General features: G+C 32.6%; 1 protein-coding gene, 1 non-coding gene and 1 pseudogene across 4 annotated transcripts; 2 read left to right on the top strand and 1 right to left on the bottom strand.

Moving 5' to 3' along the window:
- The first annotated feature begins 5,744 nt into the window (after positions 1–5,744).
- On the top strand, positions 5,745–14,082 carry LOC114299429 (putative serine/threonine-protein phosphatase 2A regulatory subunit B'' subunit TON2; annotated as a pseudogene). The gene is made up of 12 exons (XR_014333744.1): positions 5,745–6,240; positions 7,290–7,381; positions 7,670–7,732; positions 8,003–8,101; positions 8,762–8,920; positions 9,662–9,733; positions 9,921–10,053; positions 10,797–10,861; positions 11,899–11,974; positions 12,251–12,352; positions 12,752–12,922; positions 13,710–14,082. The product of XR_014333744.1 is annotated as a putative serine/threonine-protein phosphatase 2A regulatory subunit B'' subunit TON2 (transcript).
- Positions 13,190–13,307, top strand: LOC114299437 (small nucleolar RNA snoR104). The gene has a single exon (XR_003642325.1). It is a non-coding gene; the product is annotated as a small nucleolar RNA snoR104 (small nucleolar RNA).
- A 325-nt stretch (positions 14,083–14,407) lies between the features above and the next one.
- LOC145793131 (uncharacterized) lies at positions 14,408–17,786 on the bottom strand. Of its 2 annotated transcripts, none has more exons than XM_082875766.1 (5): positions 17,265–17,786; positions 16,365–16,502; positions 16,097–16,154; positions 15,107–15,360; positions 14,408–14,896 (listed from the first exon to the last, which is right to left on the bottom strand). In XM_082875766.1, exons 1-5 carry the CDS (start codon positions 17,648–17,650, stop codon positions 14,824–14,826), a joined length of 909 nt encoding a protein of 302 aa, XP_082731892.1. In that variant the 5' UTR covers positions 17,651–17,786; the 3' UTR covers positions 14,408–14,823. The 2 variants fall into 2 exon arrangements, with proteins under 2 accessions (XP_082731892.1, XP_082731893.1); XM_082875767.1 differs by having other exon boundaries at positions 16,365–16,493; positions 17,265–17,774.
- Between the last annotated feature and the right edge of the window lie 680 nt (positions 17,787–18,466).

Here is an 18,466-nt window from a genome sequence, read left to right as displayed (position 1 = left end):
TAGGCCAAGATTTTACCATTGAACCAATGGTCAACCCTAACTCTCTTTCACATGCATTACTAAAAATATTTTAGTGTACTCTCGTTTGCCAAGTTTGATTTCTTTCAAATTGGGTTGATTCATAGAACTTGAACTTTGTTCATTTAGCTCAACAATCTAAATTTTGCGAGCACTAAACAAAGTGTACTCAAGGCTCTAGCTGCTTGGTTCTTTTAACAGTTGTAACCTTGAGGTATGGTGAATCTTGCCTAGACATGAGCTTTTTGTGTGGTTAATTTCTAACAGCCTTCATTTCTCCGTTGTATGTTTCCACTTTGATGGAAGAGTACTTTTTTTTTGTGCCAAATATGCCTTGCTCCTTCCAGGGAGTATATATGTTGTTTGGCAACATTGTGTTTGTTCATAGTGTTTATTGCCTAGCCCTAGAAAACTGTCCAGGAACTTTCCCAGATGCAACTTTAGCTTCTTTGTTTTCTTTAATATTTTTTCATATTTACTTCGAATTTTTTTTGTAAATTTTTCATTTTGTCTACTAACTTCTATACAAGCCTTTTTTCTAATAAATAATAATGCTTAATTATTTAAAGAGTCATGTTAATGACAGCGCGATGGGCTACCAATAAGGGGAAGAAAAAGCCAAAAAAACTCTCAATGTGTTTTTTACACATCCCAAAGCATTTTCATGCATGTATTCAGATTTTTCACAAATTTGGATATACTTTTTACATGTCCACTGGTACCGTTAACAGCCCAAAGGCTATCTTTAGCATTTTTCCTTATTTAAATTATTCAAATGTATTCCATGTCCAAGAGATATGCTGGAAGACTCATAGGAATGATGGAAACAACCAGTAGAATACTGCATGTTTTACAAAACTAAGTTGCATCTCTCTCTCTCTCTCTCTCTCTCTCTCTCTCTTTGTGGGGGAGTTTGAAGTCTTCTATGTACACCCTAATTTTTTTGTGATTTGTATGCTTTGTAGGAAAATCCCTCACCATATACTGTTGAAATGGCAAGGGTGGAATCAGTGAGTTTCACCCCTCGGGCAGTCCACTGGTCGCGTCAATAACTGTCGCATCAGTTGATCTTCTAGGCATAAAAATTCGAGATTAAATATATATTAAATAATTTATAATAATTTGGATCGACATAATTTTTATTGATATGATAAATATTTATTAGATAATTTTTATGTTTCACTTGAATTTTTAAATAATATGATTTAATAATAGAAAATGCTTGGACCCCAAATAATGTACCAAATCTCTCACATGGGTGTAGGATTCACATAAACTCACATGTGTGTGAGTCCCACACCCATCTGAGAGATTTGGTAAAACATTTAGTAAATTATTTAGAATCTCTAGCATTGCACTTTAATAATCGATTATTTGTAGTTGGTTTAATAATTTAAAATTGATGGTCTAAAACATTTTTCATATATTTTTTGTTAGTTAAATTTTTAATTCAAATATGATGCGCAAAAATATTAGGCACACTAATAAAATTGCTACTTTTTTCATTCTAAAATATTAGTCGTTTATTATAGTTTTTATTTTGTCCAAAATATTAGTTTCTTTTCAAAAATCAAATACAAAAATAATATAAATTTTTTGTTTTGCCCTTCTTTTTAGATTCATTAACAACATAAAAAGTATAATTATGGCATTGATATTTTCCAAAAAATGTACTATCAAAGGTAATTTTGGAAAATTAATTTTTTTAAACTGCAATAATTGTACTACTAAAAAAAGTTGAATTCTCCAAAAGATACCATTATTTTGGAACGAAGGGAGTATTAAAATTATCAAATCATTCAAATGAGTATGGGTCTCACATATTTAGTATCCCTATCATTGTTCTATTGTGTGTTTTGTTTGATTTTGATGGTAATTTTTAATTTTCTAAAAATTTTATTGGAAATTAAAATTTTATATAGTATATGGTGAAAATAGTTTAGAATTTTTGAAATTTTGAATGATTGTAATTAGTAGATGTTAGAAAAAAAAGTAATTAATTAATGAATTAATATAACAGATAAATCATTGTTATTTGATAACAGGTTTGACAAAATTAATTTAAAATTTAAACTAAACAAACACTTTTTCTACTAATACTGATATTATTTTGTCGGAGATTATTTTAGGATAACATTATCTTACCAGTAAGATAATGACCCACACCTCCACAGGTCCACTGGTCATGTCAATTTATTGTTGCGTTAGCACACCTAGCTTATCGGGAAGATATTATTCTTGGAAGACCACACCCATCGGCACAAAAATTGAAAATTCGAGATGAAATATTTATTAGATAATTTTTAATTTGGATCGGCATAATTTTTAACGATTCGATAAATATTTATTAGATTATTTTTATGTTTCAATTGAATTTTTAAACAAAAATGATACATCTTTTTAATTTGAAAATTATAAAAGAGCACTAATGATGTAGAATTTTTTTTTAAAAAAATTTAAGGCCAAAACACCATATCACATGGGACCCACACACCAATTAAAACTATTTAAACTTTCAATTTAGAGCTCTCAATCTTTTTTTATTTTTAAATAATATGATTTATAACCCATTTGTAGTTGGTTTAATAATTCAAAATCGATAATCTAAAACATTTTTTCGTATATTTTTTGTCAGATAAATTTTTAATTAATAATTCAAAATTTTTGTCAAAAAATTGAAACTAAACACACTGATTACCTCTTTATTTTTTCTATGTATCTTTTACGCAATTGAATTTATTTATTTTTTCTATATATCTTTTACACAATTGAATTTATTATTAGTATTATTTTAAAAGGAATATAATAATAATAATAATAATAATAATAATAATAATAATAATAATAATAATAATAATAATAATAATAATAATAATAATAATGGACTACAAATGCTATAAATAGGCATTATGCGGACTACAAATGCTATAAATAGGCATTATGCAAAGTTATTGAGGTGGATGTTTTTGGTGTCAACGGCGAAGATAATAATGGGCTAAAGTTGTTATAAATAGACATTGTTTAGTATTTTGTAATTTTTATTTTGATAGTGAAATGGAACAGTTGGTCCGAATTTGAAATTTTTATTTTGATAACGGAATGGAGCAGTTGGTCTGAATTTGTAAATTTTTATTTTGATAGTGGAATGAAGCAATCAATCTGAATTATTTTTGTGTATAAAAAAATTATTTGTGTATAATTTTGTGTTTTGCATATATATAATTTCCAATGTTTAAATTTGTTTAATAAGATGATTATAATAATTAATATTAAAAAAACAAAAATAAAAGATAAATTGCAAAATTGATTGTAAAATAACAATATATATCACTAATTTGATACAAAATGATATTTTTACACATCATTTAAATGAACTTGTCATTGATTTTTTTTTTTAAGTTCATCAAAATTAATTGAAATATCATCTTTTACAAAATAAGGCTTTCATACATATAATTAATGAACTTTTTACAAACTGTTTTTATTTTAACAGTCAGTACAAAGTTCATTAATTTTAACTGAAAAGCAAGCCTTTCAAAATAAAAATAAACAAGTCAAGGATTAAATTAAATTCTCCGCCTTCAATAAACTAAAACAAGTCAAGGATTATTTAATGTATATTATCTTACCGGTAAGAGATGTTTTATTATATATTACCGGTAAGAGAATTTTGATTTTCAGTTCTTCTCATCTTACTATTGTAATCAGTCCAAATCTCTCACTCGCCCATATCTCTCTCGCTCGCGCCTCTTCCCACTGAAATCAGTCCATCTTCCAAAGAAATCTCTCTTGCTCACACTTCTGCTCTCTTTCTCGCTCGCACTACTGCTCTCTTAGCTCGAGTACCCTCGCTCTTACTCTCTTTTCTTCCTTTCCTCAATTTCTTATTATGTGTAGTGGTATCTGTTGTGTATGAGTGAAATGTTTCTATGCGGTGTTTGAGGATGGGACCCACATTGTAGTTATGGATAGTCAACTGATTTTTTTTTCTCTCAATTATTTTATTTATTTATTTATTATGATATATCAATTATTATAAACCAATTTTGTTTTAAGTGTATAAAACTATAACCTAAGGCTAATCATTCTTTTCATTAGAATTATTATTATTATCTCTATTAAAATCTGATTTTGTTGGTTGTTTAAGTACATGCTTGATGGTAGTAAATGCTTGCATGTTATCTGTTTGATTTATTGCTTCAAAGAACTAATTTTTTTATGTAGAAAATAAATAGATAAATAAATTTTGATTCAGACAAAAAAGTTGACAAGAATTGGAGGTAATACAAATAAGTTTATAAACATATAAAACAATAATTTGGGCCAACATAATTTTTAGGGATAAAAAATAAATACGAATTGCCCCCTATGGTTTAGAAAATTACAAATATTTCTGTGTCAGAAATTTTCATTTAACAGAATTAATTGAAAAAAGTAAAATTTCTAACTGTTCATCTATACAATAATAAAATTATCTAAATTATTAATTGAAATAAAATTTTAATATTGTTAAAAACTGTTAATTAGCTTGATAATTTATTAATAAGAGAACTATCTTTTATGAAATTAAAAATCTTAAAAGATATAATATAATTTTTAGAATTATATGAGATAATTTATAATTTAAGTAAAACACAGCTGTGCTTATAATTTATCCTATTTGTTTTGAAATAATAAAATGTGAGGGAGCAGAACGTGTAGGGCAGTTGAGATTTAATAATTTTTTTTTTAAATATATAATTTACAGGTGAGAAAAGCTTTAAGAGCTTCACTTAACAGGTTCTGTTGCAAGATTTTACTTTGATTTCCTATTTCTTTTCTTGACTGACTGAAAAATACCCAATTGTGTCTTTACACAAATATGGTGAGGTTCAGGAAAAACCCATATATTACATCAAATTGTATATAGTTCTCTTTAATCGGCATGGCCTATTACGCAATTTGATGAAGTTACACAAAAACCCATTAAAAATTCACAGTAAGAACCTGACACACAACCTTCAAAGTCTTCAAAAAGTTTCAAAATAACAAATCCACAGAAGAACAGAACCACAATAACTGATGCCATTAACAAAACTCAGAGAAAAATGCACAAAACCCAATACCATAAAACTAAAATTGAATCAAATAATTCAAAGAAAATGCAAAGAACTCGCCAAATGTCCACAATTCAAAGTGGTGGGAAAAGGGAATGAATGCCTTGGAAGAAGGCTCAAAGATAGACCCAAAAATTCCAAAAGATGATGAAGCAGAGGACTCCTTGGAACTGAAAAGATCAGAAGTGAATGAGGAAGATGAAGGAGAACCCATTTGCTTATTCGCGTCCATATTTCTCTATCTTCATCTCTCTCTCTCTCTAAAACTCTGTTTGTATACCCACAAATGAGAGTAATGGAAGAGAGAGAGTCAAATATGTAGAACAACCACCATCAAAGAACACCTAGAAGGAACGAAAGAGTCGACAAATTTTGCTAAGAAACAAACAAAAAGTGCAGACGAAAACAAATAAAGAAGAAACGGAGAGAGAGATCGCTGATGTGTTTGTGTTTTTGTGTGTGAGAGAGAGACGGAAATCAAAACCATTTCTCACCAATTGAGTGTTGGGTAGTTGATTAAGGAAGAAAGTGGAAAACGTGGGATCTATTTTTTTTTTTCCAAATTACTTAAATTCCACGTGGTAGCATATGGTAGAGGCTTCAATAGACCAAATTCAAGCCTCACTTCTAAGGTAGGCTTCAATAGACCAAATTCAAGCCTCACTTCTAAGGTAGGCTTCATGACACCAAAGTTGGTGTTGGCTCTTAATAATAGAATAGATGCCTTGAAAGCTCACAGGGTGGTTAATGCGAATTTGGAAACATCCAGGGACGATGGGTCTCTATGCACGTTCACCATTTGAAGATTCGTTCAACAAGAAAAGAAGACTCTCTCGCGAGCGAACACTAGGGTTTCGAAAACAGTGAGCAATGTCTCTGCCTCCAAGTCGTAATGTACATAGATCGAGCTCTCTATCTGAAAGGTTAAGCTCCTCAGATTTCTGAATCAGAGAGACAAAGACGAAGAGGCTGCAATCTCAAGCAATGTACAGTGTATCGATTGATGGCCAAGACCACGAAGCATCGCGTCCGAGGAAGATTCCACCATCGTCGTCCCTGTTATGGGCCCGAAACCTTCGCCATTACATCGGATCCGGTTCTGGTCTCGGTTCTAAAGCATTAATGGGTCTGTATTTTATCTAATTCCTTGACAATTATGTGTTTTGGTTGATCAATTGCGAAACTCAAAAAACCAATTGGCAGTTATGACATGATTGAATTTGAATAGACTATGTAATTTCACAAATTTGGCTATCTTAACAGTGTTTAAATTTGTGTCTTTTATCTGAATTTAGTTGTCTATACAAAAACAATTTTGCTGTTGTTGTCGTGATTTTGTCAGTATAATCAATGCCGTGGTGGAATTGGAACCAGCTTAAGGTGGTTTCCAACTCAAAATTCAAGGCTCGGATTCCTTGCTGCCAGTCTTTTACACTATGTTTGGATTTTTAGGGGAGAAAAGAAAAGAAATAATTGTGATTTCTTTCCCTCTTGTTTGGTTAAGTTGGAAAGACTCCAAATTGTTTGGATAGACTATATAAAAGAAAAGAAAAGAAAATCTTACAGTTTATATTACCAAAATAACCGTTTATGTTTTTATTTCTTTTGTTGGTAGATGGACAATTAATTAGTAATGTTCTTATTTATTTTCTCTCCCAATCTCTCCAATTTTGGAGAGATTCAAAAAGTGAGTTATGAGTGAAATCAATAGTTCCATTTCTCCTCATTTATCTCCTGTTTAGTAATCCAAACAAGTGATTAGGACCCAGAGAATTTGATTTCATTTCTTTTCTCTCCAAATCACTCAATCCAAACTAGGTGTTAATGATTTGGGGAGGTTGAGGCTTAAAATTCTGTTCCAGAGTTTGTGGGTCATCCACGATAGGGGGGTTATTCATGTGGGTATGGATTATACATTTTTAGGATTTATTTTTTTGGTCAAGCTTGATGGTAATGTTAATGTTAATTCATGTGGGTATGGATTAAATATTGCATGTTGACAACATATTTATGTTAGTTAGTTATCTCAAAATGGGATTTCTTTATCTGTTGTTATTGGCGGCTTGTATATGGCATTTTGTGCATGAATTACATGGCAGATGTAAACATGGCCATGATTACCACGTGCATGTTTCTCTAGTAGTATAACTGTATACATTGTGCTTTGATTTATAGAGCTTGAGACAAAGAGAATATTGCTTAATATTTTCAAAGAGAAGCAGCAAAAGAGTGCTGAAGCTGGCACAATTCCAAGCTTCTATAAGAAGGTAAGCATTGTTATTGTTGCTTAGGTGTTTGAGTTAATATAGGCCAGGTGATTTTGTCACTTTCTTTCTTGCTCTTCTTGCAGACAAAATTTGTCCATTTGTTTTGGTATCTACTTGGATAGAACTTGAGTGCAAATGCTGAAGGGAGAAGGTTCCTTATTTTCATATAGTTTTGTTCGTTTCGTTAATATGATAATGTTTTTTACCATTTTCATTTTTTTTTTCCCCATATTTTGTACTTGCTTTAGCCTCTTTTTTTTGTTTGTTTTCTGTTTCCCCTTTGTTCAGAAACCAGAAGAAGGCTCCATCAGTCAAAGGGTCCAGAGGGTGGCTAAATATCGTTTTCTAAAGGTATCACTTACACTTTTCCTCGTTTGTTGACTGTTGTTAGTCATCATCACTTAATCAATTCATCTTTGGCAGATTGAAACAAGCGTATATCTCTGTCTTTTGGTGTGATATTGGAACTCCATATTGCCATTTTTGTTTTTTTTTTAGATTGAATCTTACAAAGTTTATTGGGTTGTGCAAGATTTCAATATGATTTCATTCGTAGTGACTAATTATTTGGTTTAGTATTAGGATGTGGATTGGCAATAATTCATCATTTCGTACATGCAGAAGCAATCTGATCTTTTACTAAATGCTGATGATCTGGATGCCATGTGGGTTTGCTTCAAAGAAAATTGTGTGATTGATGATGCCACTGGTGCTGAAAAGGTCTGTACACCTTATCGTTTTTATATAATTTTTCTTTCATGTTGCTAAGAATCTAATATATATGTTCAGCTTCTTTGCAAAATGTCTACACTAGCAGTGGTAGTTGACTTATTTTCTTCTTTAGATTCTTCTGGATTTCTGACATGTCCTGATAATTTTAAGTACAATACTTTGTTGTGCAAACATTTTACCAATTCTCCGTATAGTACAATACTTTGTTTTCTTTCTCTCTCATGCCAGTTTTTGTATCTTGATTTTTCATTGTTTTTCTCTTTCTTCTGTCCATTTATTTTCTATTCAAACCTGACCGAAAGAAATGTTGTCTTTCTTTCACATTATTGAATTAGCGGACATTCACTGAGTGTGGATTAGACTGCTATAGCCACATCTGGTGCATTTGTTTTCTTAGATTTCTTGCTAACTGCTTGTTTAAGCTTACTAATTTTGAAGTTAATAATTTGGCATGTTTGATCTAATGTACAGATATTTGATGCTGTGGTACAACTCTTCTTCTTTTATTATTATTATTATTATTATTTTTAACAATTCTGATTATATCCCTCGTACAGTTACAGCCTTATAACTACTCTTTTGTTTGTTTGTCTGTTTTTTTTTTTTCTCTAATGATGCTAAAACACGTCTTGTTTCTCATATTGTTAGATGAATTATGAGGACTTTTGCCACATTGCCTGTGTGTGTACAGAACAAATAGGCCCTAAATGTCGACGCTTTTTCAGTCCGTCAAACTTCATGAAGTTCGAGAAAGATGAGTCAGGAAGAATTGCCATCCTGCCATTTTACCTTTATGTCATGCATACGGTGGGTCTTGGTTTTCTATGCATAACAATGTCTTGTTTTCTATATGTGCCTGACATGTGTAATTAGATATTCACCTATAAAGTGTATTAAGTAATTTGAGTTAATAAGGCTCGTTGATACCAAGGTGCCTAATTATTGCAAAAAATTATTATAGTAACTTTTTCTTTGATAAGTAACAACAGTAAAATGACTAACACAAGTATATAGGAAAATAGAAACTTAACCACCACAACCACCAATAACATAAGCTTCATATGCAAAAGAAAGGATTCAGAACAATAGATAAACAAACAGCGACTGATGTGAACTTCAACATAAAGGCAACAAGCAGCATAGCATACGGACTTTATCGTTTTACATGTAGTTGGTGACATTAATAACTGTCATTAAGCCACTTTGTTCTAAATTGATTCCCAATGGTGCGTGTTTTGCTCTGAAACCTGATTGATTTTAGGATTTGATTGTGTGTTTATTCGAGGAAGAAAAATTAAAAATGAATAAGAGAGCATGATCCTTCTTGTAACAAAATATCTCTGATAAATTACAACATTAATAATGCAACTCCGCAGTTGTTTTATCACTGTGGTTTGATCACGTGATTGTGCTATTACAGTGAATGCGTAAACATGAGACAAGTTTCATCTGTGGATATTTAATTGTGAACTCTGGCTTGTGTTAGTCTCTTTGTGGATCTCTCTCTCTATCTCTCTCTCATGTAATACTACTTTCGTATTTTGCCAGGTTTCACTTACACAGGCCAGAATTGACATGAATGAGCTCGATGAGGATTCTGATGGTTTTCTACAACCTCATGTATGGTTCTTTACACATTTCCACCCCTCATTGTCCAAAATTGGATAGTAGCTTCTCTCTCTCTCTCTCTCTCTCTCTCTCTCTCTCTCTCTCTCTCTCTCTCTCTCTATCTCTCTCAAATGTAATCTTGTTGCATGCTTTTTAATCTTGTATGTAAAAAGAACAATCTATATTTTGATGCCTGCAGGAAATGGAGGTGTATATACGAGGCCTTATTCCTAATTTGGCACAACTTCGGGACATGCCTGCAGCCTTTTTTCAAATGTACTGCCGCATAGCTGCACACAAATTTTTCTTCTTTTGTGATCCTCACAGACGAGGTTTGTCATGTTCTAAATCTTATTTATCTTATTCAAAAGAAAGAGTTGAATTTCTATAGCATGATTTCAATTGAAGTCATTATGTATTTTAGTGTTTCATTTAATGAAATGAAATTGCTCTGGTGCTTGTCATTTTCTTTAACTGTAATATGTTCCAATGTGGTTTGATTATATTATGTGTAATGTCACCTCTTTCCTCAACCACTGCTAGCACAATCACAAACTTTCTATTTCGCATTTTCATAAAAATATTGAAGTGTACTCAAATTTTCATCTTTTATTTATTATGATAGCACTGTTGTCATGTTGTTTTACAGTAGCTGCAGCATGTGATGTTATTATTTTTATTTTTTGCTTAATGCCTCCTTTTCTCAAAAAACCATCACCACCAGCACAGACTTTATCCTGTATATTTCTTTGTTCTGCAGCTGCACAGGCCGGTTGCAACCATATCTAGATACCACTTTCAGTTGCACCAATTGGACTAAGGGGATTAAAGGGCAGAGTAGATATTGGTGACAGATTTGTTAAATAATCCAAATATGGAAAAACCGATTTGTCTGAACATCCACTGATAGGGAAATGATGTTGATTGCTGACAAACCCCTTTTAATGGTCGACATAACCTTAGTAACTAAATACCTTCATTCATAGGGATTCTCAGCTGAATGCCTTCATTCATATGGATTCTCAGCTTTCTCTTTGACCTTTGGATTTTTTTAGGATTTTAGTTTATTTTGCAGAAAAGGGATGCATAAAGAAGATTCTGCTTAGTAACTATCTCCAGGAACTAATGGAACTACACCAGGTAATTTGTATGTGATTGTTTCCTTAATTGTCACTGTCCCCTGAAATGGGAAGATGTTGCATTAAGGCTGTTGTTATTGTCATCCTTGGTAAATGTGTTAATCTCTAACTTTGAAAGTGTTGCCTGTCCCATTACATCTTGAGACTACAATGGCTGATTGGTTATAGACTTCAAAAGAACAACCATTTCCATATATTAATATGCGTCCTTCTGTCGTTTCATTGCTGGTGTAATAATTTTACATTAGATTTGTATTTGTATTTTTATTTTTATTGCCACTGTTGTGAGTAAAGAAAAGTTCACACTGATGTACTATTAAAATTGATCCAAGTATTTCTTATTAATCTTTTTCTTTTCTTTTTTTTTTTTTTTTGCCCTTTTCAAACAAAAGGGGTTTAAGGCTCTTAGTTCTATTTTTTTTTTTTTTTTTGATCGACAAATGTTAGTTGTTAGTTTAGCACTATGATAGAAAATCTCTCCACCCTTGGCAAAACACCTAAGTGCTTGCACACCCTTAATTCAACCCCCTAAGGGAAATTGAACCCATGACCTCCTTGGGATTATGCCCTAAGGAAGGCATGGTGGCCAACTAGGCTAGGCCTAATTGGTTGTTTACTGTGGATCTTTGTCTTTTCTCTACTTGGAAATTTGTGGTTGCTGAAATGATGAATTTAAAGTTCTAAATTTCTGCATCAATGCTATACTTGCAAGAGTGAATACAAACAGCTATTGTTGTTGTTGGCCTGCTTCTTTCAGACTGAACAAAATTGGTAGAAATAATTCTTGGTGATTTGAAGGAAATTTTCCATCATCAAATTCAAGGATTAATCCATATAAAACTTGTTTTACATAATATCAATTGAAATTATTTTTGTTTGAAATTGGATTTGGTAGAAGCAGAGGACCGAAGTATTTACATGAGCTTGTTTTAAACCTAATTATGTATGAAGTAAGAAGCATGAAGTATCAAAATGCATTTTGTTTCTATGTGCTTGAATAGAAGTTGACTTTGGATTCTTACCTATTATCTATGTCAGGAAAGTGAGGAAGAAGTCACCGACATTGAACAAGCTGAAAACTGGTTTTCATTGACGTCTGCCCAACGCATTTGTGGTGGGTGCATTGAATTTCTCCATCTGAAGTTCATTTCGAGAGTGTTAAGAAATATAATTGTAGATTTATAAGGGGAAAATAGTTCTGTATTCCTCCTTGAATGTTTAGGTGTAGAATGATATTATTTCAATTCTTGTCATGTACCAGGGGCTGTATTTCGTTATGCATTTATCTTCTACTGTTAATCTCAAAAAAGTAGTTCTGGTTGCATTACATAGCTTGTGACTACTGTTATCGTTATTGTTGTAGCTTATAGCAATCAGTTTAGTTCTGCAGACATGTTTCTTGCACTCGATAAAGATATGAATGGAACATTGAGCAAGCAGGAACTTCGAGAATATGTTGATGGGACTTTGACAGATATTTTTATTGAGAGGGGTAGGAGTTTCTGCCGTGCATCTTGTATTCTTTCAATTGCTTGAAAATATGGCCTTTTCAACCCTTATATAATGAGTGTGGTTGGTCACACTCCATTGCTTTGCTGCCTATTGAAATTATTTGCATTTGCCTGTTTTAGAAAATGATTTGCTTGTTCAAAGCTCATTTCTTTTGTTAATGATGGAGGGTGTCAGTTACAGAATTTTCTAAGCTTATTTTTCATTATAATGCAGTATTTTGTCCATACCCAAAAATGCCCTTCACCAGTTCACCAGCTGTGGTTTAACTTGGAACGTTCCTTACCTGTTACCATTATTGTATTATTTTTTGATTAAATTGTTTATGTTGCATTGTGTTTTCTTAAGCTTTTGTTCATTGTTTGCTTTGGTTTGCTAACAGCATTTGATGAGCATGTCCGTCATGGCAAAACTGGAGGAGGTAATGCTCGGGAGATGGATTTTGAAAGCTTTCTAGACTTTGTTCTGGCCCTAGAAAACAATATTTGTTTCAGTGTCTTGATCTCCGTGGAAGAGGATACCTCACAACAGCTGATATTCACACACTTTTCAGGTGAACACTCTACATTTTATTATTTTGACTTTAATCATAGGGGGATAACTTATTTTTCTCCAATTATTCTTCCACGGGATGCGGAAATTAAAAAAAAAAAAAAAGATTTGAATTTATTTAATTTAGTTGAGCATATAGAGTGAAAAATGATTCATGTAGCTGGTCCATGCTTAATTTGGTTGCTGAGAAGGAATATGGGAATTTTGGAATTCTCTTTTCCTTCTTAGCAACCAAACAGAGTGAAGCCTAATATTGGAAGAAAAGAAGGGGGGACATCCACAAGCAGAGGTGTTACTGATGCAATCTTCCTACAGAAAATCTCTGTAATTTCTTGCTTGTGGTTACTTGAGTTAGTTCTGCAAGTCCCAAATTACAAGACACATGAACCAAACTACTAAGTCTGGAAACCTTGTTGAAGGCTTTTAGACTAGGGAGCTAGTTACCCCTGAATTTGTTTTTGTAACCTCAATGCATATGTACAAGTTTTTTTACCAAAGTCGGCTGACTTTTAAACGAATTTCCCCACTTTTAAACATATTTATCAATACAGGTTGTTTATTTGAGTTGTGGTTTGGTTACATGACTTCAAATACCTTACTGTAACTTTTTTAAAAAAAAAATTGGGAAATAAGTTGAAAACTACTTTGAGATTGGGAAATATGATATAAAATCACATGCACTTGGTAAAAAAAACTCGCATATATAGAACTATGAGCTTTGAAACAGAGATGTACACCAGAAATGGAACAGAGCTGACATAATTTTCTTCCCTGTGGGTTTGAAACAGAGATGTACACCAGAAATGGATTGAAGGAGGGAACTATGAGCTTTGTATTGAGGACGTAAGAGATTGGGACATGGTGAAACCATCTGACCCTCTACGGATCACTCTGGCTGATCTATTGGCTTGCAAATAGGGTGGAACTGTTGCCAGCATGCTTGTAGATGTGCGCGGTTTCTGGGCCCATGACAATAGAGAGAATCTTCTCCAAGAAGAGGGAGAACCGGAAGAAGAATGATAGACGCACCGAAGAATAATTTTGTATGAAAAGAAGAAAAGAGTAAGAACAAAAAAATTATCACATTTTCATGTTGAAAGATGAATAAGTCCATTTGTTTAGTTCTACATTCCTCGCACTTATTACATATCCTGACTTAGATATATACTTGGATCTATATTAATTAGAATAATAATTTCATTTTCTTCAACTCTATTCTTCTCATCACCTATTTCTATGTCCAAATAGCAATTAAAATGAAAATATGCCCGACTATTAAGGCTATTCTCTTTCATCTAATTTTGTATGATTGTATAATATTAATCTCCCTAATAATCCGTAATAACATATGATCACTACAAGTTTGAGGTGTATAATATATCATTTTCCATAAGTATTGAGAGAACTCAATTTTTTGGCAGAAAAAATAGCCAGTTAAATAGAACTGAAGGAAATTTAACAGTCACAATATCCATTAGCCAGTATAGACATCACAAACCATATAAGCTGGATAAAAATGCGACTGGATGAAACTGATAACAAGAATCTCCAATTAGGGTGTACTATTATTTGAATGAACACCCTGATGAACAAGGATAATCTTGAATGAGGAAACTACTCGCTTGTCTTCTTCACTTCTATTGTTCTTCCCCTTGATAACATGATGCAACTCCACCCGCTTTGGCTCATTCTTCTTGGTTTGTGCAAATTGCGTGTATTGTTTTCAAGTCAGGCAGACATGCGCTGGATTAAGACCATTAAGACCATTGACTATCTCTCCCAACAGGCAGATGAAGACACAATTCCAATGACAGCTTGCACGATCCTTTGGAGCCATAGATCTTTTTGAAGAACATGACCCCCCAAGTTGCCAACAAAGCCTTTGAAGTTTCTCTTCTGAACTTATTCTGACAAATTTTTATATTCAACTACAGTGTCGTATGTCTCAATGTTGAATGGACTTTCTGCAAAACACCTTAAGAAAGGCATACAGTTTTTGTTCATTAGATAACTGTCATTCTGAGAAACAAAGTAATTATAGATCATTCTCACCTAAATAAAATGCTAATTGTTTTTAAAATTTAAAAACAAAAAATACATGCATACATAAATTAAGAATTTGGAAAAATAAATTTCTTATCTGGGCAACAAACAATCTTTTGTCAATTAAATGCAGATGATGTACCGGAGTTCATGCCAAAACATATTCGTCCTTTCATGCAGAAAAGGTCGCAAAGGTTCAATAAAGTTATCCTCGAGAACAAATTGTTTGGAAGGGGCCTCGTGCTTCTCTTCAAGGCCTGAGATAAAGAGTGAGGATGCCACATGCACAATAACAGATGGATCTGGATCCCCAAGTATAGCTTTCAGTTCCCTATGAATCCATGGCTCTATTCTTTTTAGTATCCTATCTTTGACACCATTGTTTCCTGCTGTGTTCTGATGAAAACATAAGGGGGAAGTCAGCTCTCAAAAATAAAACCTTCCAGAAGGAAACAATTTTCTTTTCTTATTTTTTTTTTTTTTTTGGGAAATCAAGTGCAACCTAATTCAACAAAGCCAAAGCCTAACAGTAAAACTAGGTTCAAGCATAAGATATTATCCTACACAGTAATACTAGAAACACTAGCAAACATAGCAACTAAGACACAAGAATGGCAAAAATGGCATGTGACACAGTGTTGGGTAGACATACCAACTAGACACAAGAATGGCAAAGAAGTCAAAAATGGCACGTCTCAGATTTTTTACAATGGACAGTGTATAGTTTTGCATACTTAGTGTTATGCGACATTTATGTGTTCATAATATCAATACATAGCACTCATCATGCATCCAAGGGAACAACTTCATAGAGGCTGTCGAAACAAGAACCCATTGTCCAGACAGATTTCTACGCATTCCAGACTCAATAGAGGGAGCATGCTTGACTGCCAGCTGAATTGGTGAACAACAAAGAAAATAAGAGAACCAAGTGGTATGCAATTTACTTCTAAGGAAACAAAATTTTGGCGATAGAAGGTTGTGCAAATCTTTAAAACCCTTACGTCTTGTCAAGCACATGGACTTTCACAGCAATATAGATTTATTTCAAGAAATTGGATAACAAATAAACAAACAGAATTATGTCATTGTCCTCTCTCTGAATCTCAGTAGCTTGGGCTAGTGAATATACCCGCTCAAGACAACTCTGAGAAAAACAAGGTACAGCCCGCAAGTGTTGCTCGTATATGCTGCAAGACCAAATTCCACATTAGCAAAACCATTCAACCAAATCGTAACAAAGTTGACATTAAGTTGTGGTTTTGAATCCATTAGCTAAATACATGAATGATAAAAAAAAGTTCAAACAATACTAGCATATTTGCAGATGACAAATCAAAATCTGACTATAGGTTAAAATAAAATAAAAATTGGGGGGAGCAGAACAATATGGAGAGTACCTAGCACGCCACTGAAGAACTCTCTCAGCAACAGAATTAGAAGACTCTGATCCTGACCTTCCAAACCATCTTTGTCTCGGCAAAGGCATCGTTCGCCCATTGACACAATCAAATTCTTCCCTTAATCTTCTGAGGACCCTAAGAACATGTTAAATTCCAACTGTAATTCGCAGACTCAAACACAAACCTCTCTCAAAAACCTAAAAATTCATTAGTAAAAAAATTACTATTGAAAACCTTTTATTTTATGTTTTCTGGGTTTACACCACACAAACAGAAATATTTCATTTCTTTCACTCAATTTTCCCACCAACCAAACAAACAAGACAAAAATAACAGAACCTTGCCTCTGCTCCTCAAAAGATATCTATGACTGCTGTATAAAACTTGATTGTGTACCTTTCTATCCTAATTTTGATTCTTATGCTTCAGGTTTTCCGGGTTTACAACAAGAAACTTCAAAATTTCCTTTCTTTCACCCAATTTTCCCACCAACCAAACAAACAAAGAGGACAAAAATATCAAAACTTCACCTCTGCTCCGCAAGAGGTTCTTCATGGCTGGCTGTATCAAGCTTCGTTATTTACCTTTCTATCCCAATTTTGACTCTTATGCTTCATGTGTTTTTGGGTTTATACCAAAATCTTCAAAATTTCCTTTCTTTCACCCAATTTTCCCACTAACCAAACAAACAAGACAAAAATACCAGAACCTCACCTCTGCTCCGCAAGAGGATATCCATGGCTGGTTGTACAAAGCTTCGGTATTTACCATTCTACCCTAATTTTAACTCATATGCTTCATGTTTTCTAGGTTTACACCAAAAACTACAAAATTCCCTTTCATTTTCCCCAATTGTCTCATCAACCAAACAGAAGAAAAGAAATACCAGAATCTCACCTTCGCTCCGCAACAAGAACTCTTCGCCTGCTACGCAAAACTTCGACATTGAGCTTCCTAATATCCTCACTGATTTCTGGTAATTTGTGTTTGAGGAAGGTTCGAGAGGAGAGGTTGATTTGGGAGAACCAAGCATCGAAGACTGCGTTGCAGAGAGGACAGTTTCGCTTCAAATCGCTCCATCTGCGAATGCAATCGACGCAATAGGCATGGAGGCAGGCTGTGATCACCGCTGCTCTGCGATGGTCGATGTGATTCAAGCATATCGGACACGATTTGCCTCGAATTGCTGGTTCGATTCGCTTCGATAGAAATCTTTGAGGACTGGTTGTAGATGTATGCGTATGTAGCAGCGATCTTCGTGAAGACGAAGACGAAGACTCCATTGATTGACACTATGTTTTGGATTGAGTGGTTTGGAAATGAAAAATGAAACGAAACGAAGAGATACGTATTTTTTTTAATTGTTTGGGTAATTTAAGTGGGGACGAAAGAGGGAAACGGGGAGAAGTTTTATTTTTCTTATAATCTTTATTTTTAACCTTTATAAAGGTTGTCCGAGAAAAGAAATTAATAAATTTTTATATTTTTATAAAAATAAAAAAAATAAAATGATTCAGTGTGTTTGGTTTGAATTTTTTGGATTAAATTTTTTTAAAATTAACTTTTTTGGTTTTCGTATTTTTTTGTTTTTAGTAAATATTTTCTAAATTTTAAACATTTTTTTTTACTTTTTTAGAGGTACTTTGCTTAGATGTATCTAAAAAATAAAAATTTTGTGTAAAAATATTTTAAAAAATTAATAAATATATAAAAATACAAAAAATGTACTGAATTCTTGTATTTTTTTTGTATTTTTGGTATTTAGTGAATTTTTAAAAGATTTTTTGTACAATTTTTTTACTTTTTAGGTGTATTTATGTTAGGTGTGTCTAAAAAGTAAAAAAATTACTTAAAATATTAAAAAAATTCAGTAAAAACAAAAAAAATATGAAAAATAAGAAAATAGAATTTTCTAAAAAATGCCTTTTGAAAAGTGAAAACAAGCAATGTGACACTCAAGTTCTTAGGGTTTTTTTATATTTAGTAAAAGATTATTTTGATGATATAACATAAAAAAATTTCTTTTCATTTTTTTTTTTATGAAATCTAACCAAATAATAATTTCTTTTCTTTTATTTCTTATTTATCTAAATAAGAGA

This window comes from Camellia sinensis, chromosome 6, assembly GCF_055761805.1.
Source record: "Camellia sinensis isolate YWXY chromosome 6, ASM5576180v1, whole genome shotgun sequence".
Classification (NCBI taxonomy): domain Eukaryota; kingdom Viridiplantae; phylum Streptophyta; class Magnoliopsida; order Ericales; family Theaceae; genus Camellia; species Camellia sinensis.
This window is presented reverse-complemented; position numbering and strand designations above follow the sequence as displayed.